This window comes from Dioscorea cayenensis, chromosome 6 (genome assembly GCF_009730915.1).
Source record: "Dioscorea cayenensis subsp. rotundata cultivar TDr96_F1 chromosome 6, TDr96_F1_v2_PseudoChromosome.rev07_lg8_w22 25.fasta, whole genome shotgun sequence".
Classification (NCBI taxonomy): domain Eukaryota; kingdom Viridiplantae; phylum Streptophyta; class Magnoliopsida; order Dioscoreales; family Dioscoreaceae; genus Dioscorea; species Dioscorea cayenensis.
This window is the reverse complement of record NC_052476.1, coordinates 16,658,449-16,675,821: the sequence shown is the minus strand read 5'-3', so window position 1 is coordinate 16,675,821 and position 17,373 is coordinate 16,658,449. Positions and strand designations below refer to the sequence as shown.

Sequence of the window (17,373 nt, the reverse complement as noted above, 5' to 3'; positions counted from 1 at the left end):
GAAGCAAGAAAAAAAAATTTGGTAAATAATTTTATCATAGTGCATTTTAATAATCTATCTATTTTTCTATCACTTTTATTCCATCACAGTCAAAATTATCTTTTTAGTTTTGATAAAGAATTATATATTTGAAATGAATATTAATATGAAATCTGTAACTATTGACCATGATTGGAGAAGAAAGAAAAACAATTGAATTGATTAACTATACACTACTAATTAAGTACGTGATCAATAATTTCATTAATTATATTATTTCAATGTGTCCATAAATTGTTAGTATTTATTTATTTATTTTTTTTCAAATTTCATATATCATCTCTAAAATATTTTTGACAAAAATTTTTAAAATTTAAATTAAGTTTGTTGTTTTTGAAAATTTGAATAGTAGTACACTTTGTTAACTTTTAACATTAACATCAAAATCATCACTAACAATTATGTCTCTTATGCGAATATTATTACTTAAATTATCTATTACAGTTATCTTTCTTGCCCATTGCATGGGCATACACTAGTTACTTTTATATCTTCAATAAACCTAAAGTCCTGTGTACCATTAAAATTTGACTTCTTTATATATAACCATATACCAGTAACCACTCTACGCACCAACGTATACTGATAAAATATATTATTATATATTGAATAATTAAAAACCTGTGCATACATATAAAACTAATATTCATATAGTTTATAATAAATTATAATGGTGTGCGTGGGGTGCGGGGTTATATATGCATATAAATCAAAATGTAAAATGTATATCAGTATATATGGCATTTGGATTCTGAGAAGGCAACGTCATTAGGCAGATATTTTCAGCCAATCACAATCCACATCAGGACTTTCTCAATCAATTGAACAACTCCACAAAGGAGTTTAAGAGTTGGAGGCAGAGTTTGTTAAGACTCAAGTGGAGTATCATACCAAGAGCTAAGTTCCGATATACCTGTCGCACCTCTCGTATCACCTGTCTCTTGGACATTAAGAGCATTTTTAGTGGTTAGACTATCTTAGAATTTGATGCCTATGTCAATTCGTCAACCTATTAAACTCTTACTCATTAAACTATCTCTCATAATAGTTATATTATAAAATGAGACCCATCAAACACTTACCAATTAAACTATCTCTCATTAATATTTTATATTATAAAATGGACCCATAATTAATTTCATTCATCTTTTAACTATTAACATTAATATATTCCATTAAAACATAGTTATTTAATAAATTCTTAAATATTATTAACAAAATAATTAATAACATATTCAAAATTATATTTCAAAATAAATATTAAAATATAATAAAAATGTTTTATATTATTTTGAAAAAAATAATTAGTTTGTGATGCTAATTAATAAAAAATAATTTATCAAAAATGATCAAGAAATAAAAAAAACAACTTATATAAATTAGAAAATACTAAAAATATTACATAACTAAAGCCATTAATAAAAGATATAAAAGCATTAATTTTCATTTTCGTTCACTCCGAAGTGTCAAATATACTCTACTAAATCGGATCGAACTAAAGAAGAATGTAAGTTTTGTTTGAGTATGTGGGTGTATTTATAAAGATAAAATAAAAATTTAAGAATTAAAAAAATTAAAAAATAATAATAAAAAATATGATCAACGGTTGAATTTTAAAAATAATAAAAAAAATAAAAGATATGATCAAATGGTTGAATTTTAAAAATAATAAAAAAAATTAAAAGATATAATGAAACAGTTGAATTTTAAAAATAATAAATAAACTTAGAAGATATGATCCACAGTTGAATTAATTTAAAAATAAAAATAAAAAAGCATCGGGACCCAGGAACACTATTTTATAGGAATTTATCGCTCTCAGATCTGCACCGGTTTTGCAACAATTCCACAACATACAACAAAATCCCAAGATCAAACTTTAAAAAAGATGAAAAGGTGTGAACAACGGTTGGACTGGTCTGTTAGAAAAAACAATTGACATCTCTTCATTAAAAAAAGAAAATAATAATAATAAATATATATTGGAGGACCTACTTGCACTTTTCTCAAATTCAATTATTTAATTTTTTTATTATCTTGTATTATATAAACATATGTTCGTTTTTCTCTTTATCCGATGTGGGACTAAATTTTTAACAATTATTCAAACATACTACCCTAACAGGTCCCACATTAATTAAAAAAATAAAAAAATATGTGAATCCTACCAATTAAGCGCTCAATGGCTGCTGAGTGCTCAGCAACCACTGAGCTCTTATAATGGGGGGCAATTCTATTGAGGGCTCAATTGTAAAACCAACACCGTGCCAAATTTGGTAACAACGATGGCAAATTGTAAAGACTGAGAGCGAAACCAAAAACCAAGTTGATGACCAAGATAAAACTTCGTGCCAAATAAATATTATGTAAAATCTCCTGCCAAGAACCAATCCAATGTTAAATTTTGTGAAAAATGTTATGACTAAATATCATGGTTGTCAGACCTGGCCCGCCCATTGACCCGGCCAAGCCTAGGGGTCAATGGGTTCGACTGAGTCGAACCGGGTTGAACCGGAGTCAATTATAAAATATTCAAAAAATATATTTTAATAATTAATAATAAAAAAATAATATAACCTACGTTTTAATAATTAAAAACACAATTAATTAAATATAATATTCAAACCTTTAATTTGTAGATTTTTTTAAATGTCTGAAATCCAATTGAATTAATATTTAAAATTTTAATTAAAAACACAATTAATTAAATATAATATTCAAACCTTTAATTTGTAGATTTTTTTAAATGTCTGAAATCCAATTGAATTAATATTTAAAATTTTAATTTTATATAATATCTCTAATTTTTAAACAATATAAAAAATATAAAAAAAAACCTAATAATTCTCTCGAGACTCACCCTCTCTTGGGACTCACCCTTTCTCGGGGCTTAAAAAAAATTTCACATGCTCCACTACTCCCCCTTCACCCTCTCTCTTTCTCTCTCCCTCATTTTCTCCGGTCACGAACTCTCCCGCTCTCCCTCACTTCCTCTCTAGCATTCAAACTCCAGGCTCTCTTACCTTTTTTTTTAACCCGTTTGATCTTGCCGGGTCAAATGATTTCTGGGCAAACCGGCCGGATGATCCTGTTTTTGGCTGGATTATGCGAAGGCCTAGTCAAAGAGTGTAATCGGACCGACCTCATGGCCGATTGCTGGTTTTTTTTATCGAACTGGGCAGGTCAGTCCGGGTTTAACAACCTTGCTAAATATCATGCACAAAACAGTGGTATTTTGCAGGTGTACCCCTAAAAAATTTTGAAATTACATATTTGCCCCTAAATAAAAGTTAATTGCATATATACCCTTGAATAATATACATAATTGCATATATACCCTTAGGGTTCAAATTAGTTAAAAAACCATCCATTAACAAAAAACAAATATATAAAATTACCATTATACCATTGCATATATACCCCTGAAAAGTTTTTTTTAAGTTGTACAAGGGTTATTTTTGACCTATTTTATATCTTAATCCAAGTTATGACCATAGTTAATTAAGTTTAATTACCGGAATCTAACAGTAGGAGCATATCCGCAATTACCTATATTTTTCAAGGGTATATATACAATTATGTTTTTTCTGAGGGTAAATATACAATTATAGAACTTTTGAGGGGTTTATAACCAATTCTCCCATAATATAATTATACCAAAAGCCATTAACTTCACCAAATTCCGTCACATATCTTTGTGTCAAAAACCATGAAAATAATTATTGTATCAAAACCCAATTAAAGCTCATGATAAAAATTATACAAAAATAAAAACCTTGCTAAACAATGCACTGAAATGTCGTGCCAAAACAATGACATTTCTCATGGAGTTAAGAAACTGTGTCAAAATATATTTGTCACATATGCCATATGCTTAAAGGTTTTTTGTGTCAAAAACCATGCTAAAATCAAATTGGCACAATTTTCTGACTTATTTACATGCTAAATTACAGTTTTTTTGGTTATGTACACTACATATATGGTTTTTGAAATCACTGACCTTTGGTCAAATATCATTTTAATCACTGAATGTTGATTTGTTTCAAAATGCTCACTAAAGGTACTAATCATTTCAGTGGCAGGTTACCCGATGGATTAGTATTTTTATTAGTTGACGTGGAGTCCATAGATCACTCTTTGATGGTGCTCTAATTAGACTTTTTCTGGTCTCCACGTCATCTAATGAAGATGATAATTCATCCGGTGACCTGCTGCTGAAATAATTAGTAACTTTAATAAGCATTTCAAAATAAATCAAAATTCAGTGATCAAAATGATATTTGACCAAAGTTAAGTGATTTCCCAAGAAAAATTAACCCTACATATATACTAGTTTGCATATAATTATATTTGTATAAAATATACATAGACCATATAAAATAAGTCCCAGTATAACTCATACTAATGAATTAATTCAAACTCAAACTAGATAATCATAATCAAATTAACTCATATTTAAACTCTAATTAGGAAATACTATCAAAGATAATGGTAACCTTGCAATTTTTAGTTAAATTCATTAGTGTCTTCTGCAATTTTAATGCTTGGTAGATACTTTAATATAATTTATTATCATTCTTCACAACACTTGTACAATTTTATCTCGTATAATTGTGTTCACTATTTTCTGGCATTGTCTTTAATTTTGTTATTATCAAATTAACCATCCATCATTGGCTCTATATAATATTATAGGTAATTTGTTTATTCAACATACACCCTATATAAACCTCTTTTCGCAAGAAATCACAACCGGCATAGCTAATAATTCAAATTACATTGAATATAAGTTTGAGAATGTTTTTATATTTTTATAATTTAATATTTATACAATTAAATATTTTTAATAGTTGGAAATATAATAAAAAAAATAAGTGTTTTTAAAATTTAATCATAAAATAATTTTAGTGATAAAATTCAAGAAATATTAAATATTTTCATATTTAATAAATAATTTAATTAATTATTTATTTTATTTAATCTTATAGTAATAAATAATGAAATAATCTCACCACCTCACTTAGATCATAATTATATCTTTCAACTAATTACACCAATTCAAACAATAAAAAAAAATACAACATTGTCAGTTACAACAAACCAAATTAATTAAAACTACAATATTTTACTCACATTATATTTTCAAATACACTGTGACTTCACTTATGACTTATGAGTAACCAAACAACCCATACATACACACACAAAACCACCATTAACTTTTGCATACTTGCCTTTAGTTTACATGTGTGGCATATGACCCAAAGCATCAGAATTTATCATGCCACCTTATTTTACCTTAATACACTAGCTTGAAAATCACACTATGTAAATCACATCATGCAGCATAAAAATAGGTTTTCTTTTTAATTTTATTGTTGATGTATTCAAGGTCCATGTTTCCATCCCAGGCTATATATGCTGCTTATCATCATATGAACTGGTTCAATATCTCATGTACAGTTGTATAGGTATGATCAGGATAGAGCTCTGTAGCCTCAACTCCAACAGATTTATCAATCTCAAAGTTGCATGTTTCGCCTTTGATGAAGCTGGCATGGGCAATAGCATAAAAGAACGGCAATGGCTCCAGAGAACCTGCATGAGTGTTTGCATTCAAAAACATCAGTTTTGTAGCCAGAGATTTGTGTTAGATTGAACACAAGTAGATCATTAATGAATTATGTACTTTGGATTTTCTCCAAAACCTCTTCTTCTGAAACATAGATCCGGTCAAGAGTTTTGCCTGCCTTCTTCTCCCAGAAAGAAATAATCTCATTTACGTTGCAATGGTTGCTTGCTGGTCGAACATATAAGACCTTGTTCAGTGTTCTTGGATCGTCCACTGCTCTGATAGCATATATTGCAATGTCTTTCTCGCTGTTGAATATGACTGCAAGAAAATAAGGTTTGATGAAACACAATGCACAAAAAGAAAAGCACAAGCACATGTATATGATTACCATGTTCATATATACCTTTGGTATTTCCATCACCTAAGATGATCACCTTTTCATCAGGAATTCCGGTGGACTCAACTTGGCAAAGACGAGAGAGAAAATAGGTTGGAAAAAGATTGCTTGAGATGAAAGTGAAGGGAATTCCAGCCATCCGAATTTCCTCCCTAACATGAGCTTTGATTGCCAATGTGCTTCTTGCTGGTTCTAATATTCGAACTTTATCTACATCAAATCCATACTCCGAAGGGAAGTATCTCTACAATCCATTAATATCAAATGTTAGTTATTTGAATAATAATGAAAAAAAAAGTTCAACTTAATGAGGTCAACCTTGATATTTCCTGCTTCTTTAATAGCAGAAACAATTTTAATTTGATCAGCAAGTTGCTTATCCGGATGGTGACCCATCAAAGAGAAGACCACATCAACTTGCTTGATAGCATTCACCAAGCTCTCATGGTCATACAAGTCCCCCTGCATTAATTGATACATATATATATATATATATATACGATATAGATATTCCCACAAGAACATATAAATATAAACTTGAGTATTAGGTCCACTAAACAAACAGAAAAACAAGCTTACAAAGAGTATAGTGACACCAGAGTCCTTCAAGTCTTGAATGTAGCGAGCCTTGTCCGGATGGTTAGCCATGGTGGTCTCTCTCACCAAGGCAAAGGTCAGGTGTCCCATGGACATTGGGTTTTTTTCATGTCTAATATCAGCAATAACTTGGAAACATAGACTTTTGGTGTTCAGCAAATGAAATCAGGATAACAGTAAATGATATCAGGAACTATTCAAAGTTAACTGGATGAATGTCATATAAACATGTATATTTGTTGAATTCTACATATATATACACAAAACATAAATACATCTTATAAATAGAATTCCTCGATAAATAATTGTTATTGACTTAGACCACACCTGGTTTGAAAATCCCCAGCAACCATTTAATGACAGAAAACCACCTAAAGGGCTAATGCATCATTAGGTAAAATATCAGTGAGTAAAGTTGGTCAAAAGTGTTGAAATATTTCATTTGTAGAGTCATATACTAGAAATAAAAGTAGACATTGAATACGTCAATTAGCATTTCATTTCCTCTAGCACCTGTGGTGGCCAGGATACAATACTCAAACTGTGGTTGGGTAAGAAGCATAGCGGCATATATTTATGTGATACGATGTCGTGGGAAAATTGATCATTTACCCTTCGTAAACATGAAAAATCTGCACAGAAATATCAATCTCTTAATACAGTGATCACCTCTTGCAAATCTGCATTGATATGCTGCATCATTCTTTCCTTATACAGCATCGGAACTGTACTTAGATAAGCAGGCACCACAGTTCCCATGAGTCAAGACCAATTACCAGTGAAATCTAAATTGCCAGCATGATGACAGTACTCCAAACGATTATATAAGATGGAGAACTGAACTTGAACTTGGAACTTGATTCCATAGTGCATAGCCCAAAAACTTTGTACTCCACCATCTCAATTGAGCAACCAATTTGTCAGGCCTTCCAGGCATCGACATTCATGACTGTCAGAAATCTGGATCAACCAGGAAAAGATGGCTGACGAGCAATCCGATTGATCAGCTAGCAGGGTTTTTTATTACTGCAATGTTATGCAGCCATCCATCCTTTTAACTAATACAGCAAAAGATCCTGTCAGTCGAATACTTGGTTTCCCTTACGCTATCAGTCATATTCTTTCGAAGCTATTGATCGACTTAGATCCAACTCTCAAATTTTGGAGAAACACAAACCTGTGTGAACTTATTTTTTCCAGAATATATACAGCTTCAGATTGTTTCCCCATAAATTCATACAGATGAACAGCAACACTCAAGACAAACCCATCAGGTTTTACAAAACCCTCAACTGATTCAAAGAAAGATACACCTTCTTTCACAAGCCCATAGTTTAAATATATCCTCATCATCATTCCGCAACAAGCTAAATCAGGCTCCAACCCTTCCTGCCTCATTTGAGTGTAGACTCTCTTGGCATCAGCAATAGACCCTTCCCTTGCATATATACGTATGATTTAAATGAAATGAGCGCATGTCGGGGGGATTTTTTCATTCTGCATCCTATGAATAACCTCCTCAGCTTTGGAATGCTTCTGGGCTTCTGTGTAGGCTCTAACTAGTGCAAGATATGTAAAGGTATCAGGAGAATGGCTATTCTTCTTCATGTCTTGAAAAATATTCTCAGCTTCAGGGTGAAGTCCAGAAGCAGCATAAGAATTGATCATGGTGTTATAGGTGATCTGCATTTTCATAATATAACCAAAATGAAGTGGCCTCCATAAGAATCAAACAGTTGTTCTCAATCATATTGGAATGGTAAACAAGATCAAGTACTGTGATACACTGCCAGTGATTTATCAACTATTGTTGGCTGTTGATTTTAAGATAAAATTGCTTTCTTATGTGCACTCAGGTAGCAATCATCCGTATGTGCATTTATGATACAAAGTGGCTAGGCCTATTAGTTTATGTTGCAGACCTCTAATAACTTTGCACATTTGAAGATTTTGTGGCAAAGTGCAGATGATAGTACCTTTCCAGGCCTTATTCCATTCCCCACCATTTCATTAAACAATAGAGACACCTCTTCGATTTTACCTGTCATATCACACAGGGAAAAAAACAGTAACCCAATAACAGAACTAACCATTTTATGTGATCTGCACGGAAAAGAACCATAAACAGGTGAAGGTTCAGAAATCAGAAATGACAAACAATAATGTAGACTGAGATTTAAAAAAGCTATTCCTCTCTTCTATTATTCCATGAAACAGGATACTCGCAGCCTTGCCATAGTAACCAATCATGTTTGTATACATTTTCTCATCTACAGGAATACCAGAATTTTGTGCCTTAATAAACATTTCGACCGCCTTGTCTAACTTTCCCCCTTGGCCATGAACACTACATTATTTTATTAGACAACAAACCTTGTCTTGTCAATCGGGGGCTAATAGTCAAAGAAGAATTTTAACCTTCTGCAAATATAAGCAAGATGATAAGAAATGCTACCTAATCATGGTGTTGTATGTTTGAATAGAGGGTTGAATGCCTGCTGATATCATGCGATTGTATGTTTCAATAGCTAACTGCAATTTACCTGCATTTGCAAAAATAACATCATTAACAATTATAATATTAAACTCTGAGCTTGTACTTATGGAACTTCTTGCAAGCTAATATTCTGACCTGCATCCAGCATGAACTAGATGAATGTGCTATATGCAACTGTATCAAGTTCTGTCCCTTGATTGAAGCTGTCCCGAATAATGCTTTCTGCCTCCTGATAATTACCTAAGAAGAATTGAAAGGATAAGAGTTCTTGTCATAAATCTTGAAGTACTGTTATGGGAAAAAATTATGATGAACAAATTGATTGGGCAACCAATTTGAAAGAAAATCCTCTGTTTTATACAGTATGGACAAACATTTGGCAGCACTATTAATGACAAATGGAAGTCATTCTAGCGATAGTGGAAATTATGGCAACAGAGAAATCGTAAGTCTTTAACTCATGAAAAATTGCTAACTCAACAATATGTTTATTGTGCATAAATTACAGCAATAATGCAAATTGAGAAATATAATCATAAAAAGCTTTGATCCTTCATAAAGTCGGCCAGCATTATTCAGTGAACAAGGGAAAGAATAGCAAAACTTCCTTATTTTATCATAAAGTCATAAACCCAAGATTTATACCACAATTTTTTAGAATAGAGTGTCACTTCAATCTCTCAAGCTTAACATGAAGAAAATAAAAGTGGCATGATAAATTATGAGAAGTGAGCTAGAAAATGCAGGCTACAATTCTCACTTCCCCTGAGTTCCTTAGTTTAGAGAGTTACCATGCTTAGTAAGATCATTTACAAGAATGCTGATGGTAACCACATCATCAGAATGCCCTTGCTCAACCATTTCTCTGAAGATGTTATTGGCTTCATCAACTTTGCCACATTTACAACAGGCATCAATCATTGAGCTAAAAACATTAGTTCCAATTCTTGAAGAAACTAATGCAGAAGCAAATGCTGCTTCAGCCTTATGTATTTTCCCATTCCTTCCATAAAAAGTAATGATAGAAGCAAGTGCTGCATCCTCAAGTCTCAAACCTAGTTTCTGTAAGTAATCATATATAAATTCTGCTTTAACAAGATCTCCTGTAAAACACACAAGCATATTAGAGCTAAAAATAACACTATAAAGAAATGCAGACAAAAGAGTTCCCCGAGCTCCTTTGAAAACTAGTAAAGGGAAGAAAAGGAAAAGGTGAAATCCATTCTTCTGTACATGTTCCTAAAAAAAGAGCATGAAGCCAGACAAATTGAAGATGCTTGCCTTCCCTAACAAATTTGCTGATTAATCGACTGGATACAGACAGACCAGTGGTTGATTTAAACAAAGAATTCAGTATTTCTTTGGATTTACATGTGTTACCACTCTCCAAATACAAGCAAAGCATTACACCAAATGAATTAGCATCAGGTTTCTCTAAAGTATTCAACAAATACTCAGCTTTTTTAGGGGCCCCTGCCTCCCCATACATGACCACTAAAGATTTCATGGTGTTCTTATCCAAAGTCCAACCAACATTTTCCATCTCTTCAATCATTTCCTCCATTTCATTTACCATCCCTTGTCTGGGAAATGTTTCTATAACAGTTTTATACAGGTCCTCATCAAACTGTACTTTATCTTTTCTTTTATGAGAAATCAAAGACTTGGCTTTATCAACAGAAACAGACTTATTATACAAAGTAAGCAAACTGTTACAGCATCTTGCATCAGGAGGGCCAAACCTGGAGAGAGCTTGAAATGTAATTTCAGAGGAACCTAGATCTCCTTTAGCAATAAAACACCTTAGCAAAGTACGATACGCAAATTCTGAGAACTCAAAACCTCTGGACTTCATACTATCAAAAATATCCAAATCTTTATCATAATTACCGGCATTCAAATGCACCTGAGCCATCGCCCAATATGTTTTCTCATTACTGAGAAGACCTAATTTCTCAATATCCCTGAATGTCTTCTGTGCATCCTCATACAAACCAAGTTTACCATATATTCTCACAAGCATGCCATATGTAACTTCATCTGGCACAATGCTATTCCTATCCATATCCTTAAAGAGTGAGAGAGCTTTGGAGTAATCATCATTTTTGTAGTGCAGTGCTAGAATTGAAGCAAAGGTATAATTACTTGGAACAATGCCTTGGAGTTTCATCTCTTCATAAAGTCTTAATGCCTCATCCCCTTTCCCATGTTTGGCAGTCAAATTGATCACAAGGTTGTAAGTAACCTCCTCGGGAATAAACCCAGATTTTCTCATTTTAGCAAATGCATCTAAAGCATCATTAATAAGCTCCTCTTTGACATATGAACCGATCGCAACTGTAAAAGTGAAACCATTTATTTTTACCCTTGCTTCCAAAATTTGCTCCCATACTTTGATCACTTTCTCATGCAGTTTTTGCTTTCGCAAAGAAGAAAGCATAGAATTATACACTGCAACAGGGGGTGCAATATCTCGCCTCCGCACAGCAGAGTAAAACAACAGCATGTCCTTATGCCATCCCCATTTAGCATGTGCACACAGCATGGTACCACAAGCAACTTCATCTGGTTCACAACCAGCTTCGAGCATCTCCAAAAAAATCTGCTCAGCAAGCTGAATCTTCCCAACTTGCCCATAAATTCTAAGAAGAATAGTGTAGACAACAACACTAGGTTGATAACATAGCTGCATGTCGAACAAATAGCAGTCAATAGTTAATGCTCAGGATCAGATAGAACAATCAAGCACGGCATACACAAGAGAAAAATATCAGCAATGAGTTCGTCTAGTATATACCTAGAAAATATAAATTACATAAAATTCCTAGATAAAGCATCTTCATGAACAATTACAAAGCATGAAAGTCTCGTAACATTAAGAGTAATCCACGTATCTTGCTCCAAAATATTAAAGCATCACTCTAGAACAACCTCACAGAGCTTTTGGTAATCACAACTACACAACCTAAATAAGAACAAGTTCAACAGGCGAATTTATCATAAAAGTTGATAACTTTTATAGTTAACTTCTTTGCACATCCAACAAACAAATAAATTCACACAGAAAAGTCCAGAAATTCAGACGATGAGAATTCCAATCACTGACCTGGAGCTTCATCCAGGCGAAGAAATCCCGGGCCTGCCGCCACCCACGCTGCTCCTTCAACACCCGTGCACATCTCCCTAAAGCTCAGCTTCGCCACAAACGACGACATCACTTCCCGCATATCATACGACCCTTCACGGCGCACAGCGAGGCCCCGAACAGCCTTGATCGCCGCAACGACATGACCTCCGTAGAGATGCGCGCCGAGATCATCATTCAAGAGCTGTACCATCTGCTCAGGATTATGGCGGATCCAGCGGGGGGGTTTGGGCGAGGCTGCCCTGGTTACGGCGGAGGCGGCTGAGGTACTGCGCTTTGGTATTGATGATACGGCGAGCATCTTCGTCGGAAAGGGGCTTCTTGGGGTTCTTCTTATAGGGTTTTGGACGGGGTTTCCGGGAGTTACCACCAGAGAGGGTCCAGGGATCCGTGGACGCAAAGAATACGAAACTTCGGTGGGATTTGGATGATTTGGTTCTAGGGTTTTGGGGTGACGGGAAGGGAGGCAAACATGGGGTTTTTAGGGCTTCCATTGACGAGCTTGCAGCGTAGCCATTAGCGGGAGAGTAATGCTATATGGGACGAATACTTCGTCCGAAACAATGGTCCGAATGACGTGGATGCCTATGTGGCATCCACAACATCTCACTTTCTCTCACCTCTAAATAAACTAATAGCCAGTGCCCTAACTTTCACATTCTATCTTCTTCATATTTGACCGCCAACATCGCACCTCCCACATCACCCTCACCATCGCCGACGTAGTCTAACGCCACTGGCACCGTCGCCGACATCACCGCCGCCAACGGACTCGAGATGATCATTAGCAATCTCCGCCACCGCAACCTCGTCCCTCTCAGCGATTGCTCCCCTGACGCCACCGCCCTGCCATCGATGTCGTTATCGCAACCTCGTGGTCAACTCGTCTTAATGGTCGTGGGATTCGATCCATCCCTTCCTTTTATTCCCTCTTGTTGGCAGAGAAGATGAGGCGGAGACGAGGTTTGGGAACGAGAAATTTTTCCACCAATGTTTGCTGTGCTTTATCTGGCACTCATAAGCTTTCTATGGCCTTGATTCTTTGCCTTGTTGCTTTTGATTGAAACCCTAATGTCAATCCTTGCCCTTTAACCCTAAATGGATTGATTGAGTGAATTGGATATTGTTGTTCGATAATTGAACATTTTGGTTTTAAGGTATGAGAAATTGTTAGGAATGATGGAAGTATTCGATTGTTGATATATGAGATTCTGTGCTTACATTGAGCATGGCATTGTTTCAAAAATTCTTTTGGATTAGGTATGAATGATAATATGTTGAGATATTGGATGATGGCCACCAAGGTGTTTGTTCCCCGGGTCGAGAGCCTGGCAAGCAGTGGCATAGACCAAATCTCCACGGAGTACGTGCGCCCAAGTTAGAGTGAGACCATCTCTGCGACGCCTTAGAAGCTGAGAAGAAATCAATTGACAGTCCACAGATACCTATCATTGACATTAAGATGTTGGACAACAATGACAAGGCTTGTGCGCAAGCAGTGCGTCGAGGAGGTGCGCTCGTCTGTTGTAAACTGAGGAGTCATGCAAATTATTGGACATGGCATTCTGATTGAGTTCATTGATAGGCTCCGTGAGGCTGGCAAACGGTTCTTTGATTTGCCATTGGAGGAGCAGGAGAAGTATGCAAATGACCATTCTTCAGGGATGATACAAGGGTATGGGAGCAAATAATTTCAGGATGTGCGTATCAATAGACACTTAGACAGAGTTCATAGGGAGTACTGAAATTACAGACTTTGGATATTGGCAGAATTTGGATTTAGCAAATATGTTTGTTCTTAAGTATTGGCAAACTTTGGATTCAGAAAGATTCATAAATATATCAATAGAAGTCAGCAAAAAACTGTATAAACAGAAACACACCAATACAGTATCAAATTAACACAATAATTCAATTCATTGCTTTTAGACTGGAAAATGAGAATTGTTTCTGCAGAAATTCAGTAAAAAAATCCATAAAATTGTGAATATTTATGTAGTTTTTGAGTATCAAACAAACAACAAATTAAATTCATTTAAAGAATCCAGAGGGAGTACTGAAATTCCACAAATGTGAAATTCCAGGTCACATATTTCTGCAGAAATTCAATACATGAACGAGAGCAGGAGCTAAGGCTCGTATTCCCAATAAACGCCTGCAAAACCGGCCCAAAGCCAGAGTCCCCATCAGCACCAACGCTATGCCAAAGCAAAGACCAAGTCATTAGAGAAAGAGAGAGAAAACAAGCAAGGACGGTGGAGCAGATAGATAGCATACTTGAAAACAGGGAGCAACGATAGGAGAAAAAAGGAGGAGAAGATGCGGGGAACAACGGCGAGGGCGGATAAATGAGACCGGCCTTCTCTGCTCTGCCTTGTTAATCTGAAGTTTGCAACTCTAGCTCTCATCTCTACATCAAGCAAGATGCTCGTGCCTTTGATATCTTTGTCATATATGGCTGGCTTCACTCCATAGTGCAAGCAAGGGCTTTGGCAACATCTAGTATAATGTTTTTCCTCTGAGGTCGTAGATGAGGTAACTTTGGTGATCGTGGTCGTCGGTGATGCTATGCAGCAGCTGTGGAGATCGACGCGGTTGCGGTGGTGGAGATAGCTGATGATCTCAACTTCGTTGATGGAGATGACGTTGGCGACGGTCGTGGTGGCGTCAGGGGAGCAACCGCTGAGAGGGACAAGGTTGCGGTGGCGGAGATCGCTAATGATCATCTCGAGTCCGTTGGCGGCGGTGATGTCGGCAACGGTGCCAGTGGCGTTAGACTACGTCGGCGATGGTGAGGGTGATGTGGGAGGTGCGATGTTGGCGGTCAGATGATGAAGAAGAAGATAGAATGTGAAAGTTAGGGCACTGGCTATTAGTTTATTTAGAGGTGAGAGAAAGTCCACGTCATTCGGACCATTGTTTCGGACGAAGTATTCGTCCCATATAGCATTACTCTTAGCGGGAAAGAAGAAGACGAAGAAGGCAATATATAATATAAGAGTAATGCTATATTGTTCGAATAGATCGTCCGAATTCCTCACACGAATGATGTGGCAGCCATCACTATCTCTCCTAATCAGCAATTTAAGGATTAAAAACAAAAAAACAAAATACGAAGCCCTAATCTCTCTTCCTTGCCTGCCCGCCGTCACTGCCGCCAAAGCTCTCCTCTTCCCCTCGTCTTTGCTCATCCACACCGCACCTTGTCATCCACCCCTCATCTTCTAGCTTTTCGTGGCGTTGTAGCTTGATCAGATCTCCAATAATGGAAATCTTGAAGTTCTAGGGTTTTTGGCAAGCTTAATCTTCAACTCTAATGGCTGATCTGAAGATCCTCGATTGTTTATGAGGTTTTGGACAACTGCAGCTATGTCATTCTCCAGCATGGCAGCGTCATTGTCCTCTCCATCTTCTCCTCAAGGAAACTCCTGCTCGATGGGTTGGCTCATATGCTCCGAAGCTTCATGGGTTTTCTAAGCACCTCGATTGATCATCAGTTTGGTTTATTTAATGAAATTTATTTTTATAGTGTCTGATGTATGAGATGCCAGGAATTTGGTATGATAATTTCTCACTATTCTAGCCAGTGTGTTAAAATAATTATGTATGAATCAGAGAGTTCTTCTGTAATAACTTCAGATTTTGATTATTCAGGATATGTATGAAACAGAGAGTTCCTCGGTCATTTACAAGAAGATTTACTGTTTTGTATATGTCTATTGTATAAAGACTCCATTCTATGAGTCTTTGCTCTTGTTGCTTCAATTATCTTTGTTTGGAAGTGCTTTTGAGATATCCCACAGAACATGTAAAGATTTACCTTCTACCAAAAAATCGATAAAAACTAAATAAACTCCCCATCATCTCATCTCACCATCATCTTCTCCATTGACTTCGAGGATTAAGCAAAGTTAAAAAAATGAAAAAGATAGAGAAAGAGAGACAAAAAGGAGAATAAGAAGACGACGAGGGAAAAAACAGGGCTTTGGTGTGTGGCATCAGCAAGGGCTTTGGCGGCAGTGACGATGGGCGGCGGTGGGCGACAAGGTGCGGGATGGCTGACTGAAGATGAGAGAAAAAAAAAGATTAGGGCTTCGTATTTTATTTATTTTTTTAATCTTTAAATTGCTGACTATGAGAGATAGTGATGATTGCCACATCATTCGTGTGAGGAATTCGGATGGTGGCTTCGCATGATATAGCATTACTCATAATATAAGAGTAATGCTATATGAAGCGAAGCAGTCACACGAACCAGCCACACGAATTACGTGGCTGGTGACGTGGCTGCTTTTTTCTTACTCTTGAAATCAAATTTTTTTTTTCTAAAATCAATTGATTTATTCCCTCTCTCTCTATCACGTGGCTGGCCATTCCTCTCTCTATTACTCTTTCTCTCTCTCGTGTGTGTGCCCTAATCTTCTCATTTGCGAGCTCACGCCGCCGCCGCCGCCGCTCCCTCTATACCTGATCTCAAGGCGAGCCAGGAACCAAGAGATCTGCAGTCGCTCCTCGGCTCACCCTCGCCGCTCACCCCTTTTTGTCTCTTCTGCACCACCGATCCCGGTGCCGCTTCTTCTCTCTTGCGAGCACGAGCGATCGGCAGTCGCTCCCCGACAGCCGTTTCCACTATCTCGTCTCTCTCTTTCTCGTGTCTGGTCTCCCCTCTCTCGGTTCCTGGCTCCAGTCTGCCACATTCTACAATCCTCTCCCTGCACCAGCGATCCCAGTCACCGTTTCCTCTCTGCTGTGCCCCCGATCCCTGACTGTCGCTCCCCTCTCGGTTCCCAGCTCTAGTCCGCTACTCCCCTCTCGATGCCCTTATCCGAGAGGGTCGGCTCGCCTTGAAATCAGGTACAGAGGCAATGATGATGCCCTAAAAAACCTCTCGTGGCCTCATCTTTCTACAATGGCGTAGTAGCTTGGATGGCCTACTAGGCAACCGCTACTCCTATTGTTGTAGAAGGAGAGGGAAGGGTGGGAGAAAATTTCCAATCTGAGCCTCTTTTTTCATTCGCATAAATCATTTCGATGTGGTTGGTTCTTGTGACTGCTTCGCTTCATATAGCATTACTCTTTTAGATGTTGTTGTGGCCATGATGATTTGCCCTATAAAAGAATAT

The 17,373-nt window shown here is 36.4% G+C and overlaps 1 protein-coding gene across 2 annotated transcripts; it reads right to left on the bottom strand.

The window, feature by feature from the left end:
* Positions 1-7,018: 7,018 nt before the first annotated feature.
* On the bottom strand, positions 7,019-12,759 carry LOC120263040 (pentatricopeptide repeat-containing protein At5g27270-like). 2 transcript variants are annotated; one of them, XM_039270965.1, is made up of 7 exons: positions 12,212-12,759; positions 10,387-11,791; positions 9,897-10,208; positions 9,241-9,345; positions 9,064-9,151; positions 8,585-8,649; positions 7,019-8,291 (listed from the first exon to the last, which is right to left on the bottom strand). In XM_039270965.1, exons 1-4 carry the CDS (start codon positions 12,221-12,223, stop codon positions 9,257-9,259), a joined length of 1,818 nt encoding a protein of 605 aa, XP_039126899.1. In that variant the 5' UTR covers positions 12,224-12,759; the 3' UTR covers positions 7,019-8,291; positions 8,585-8,649; positions 9,064-9,151; positions 9,241-9,256. The 2 variants fall into 2 exon arrangements, with proteins under 2 accessions (XP_039126899.1, XP_039126898.1); XM_039270964.1 differs by having other exon boundaries at positions 8,585-9,151.
* Positions 12,760-17,373: the final 4,614 nt, after the last annotated feature.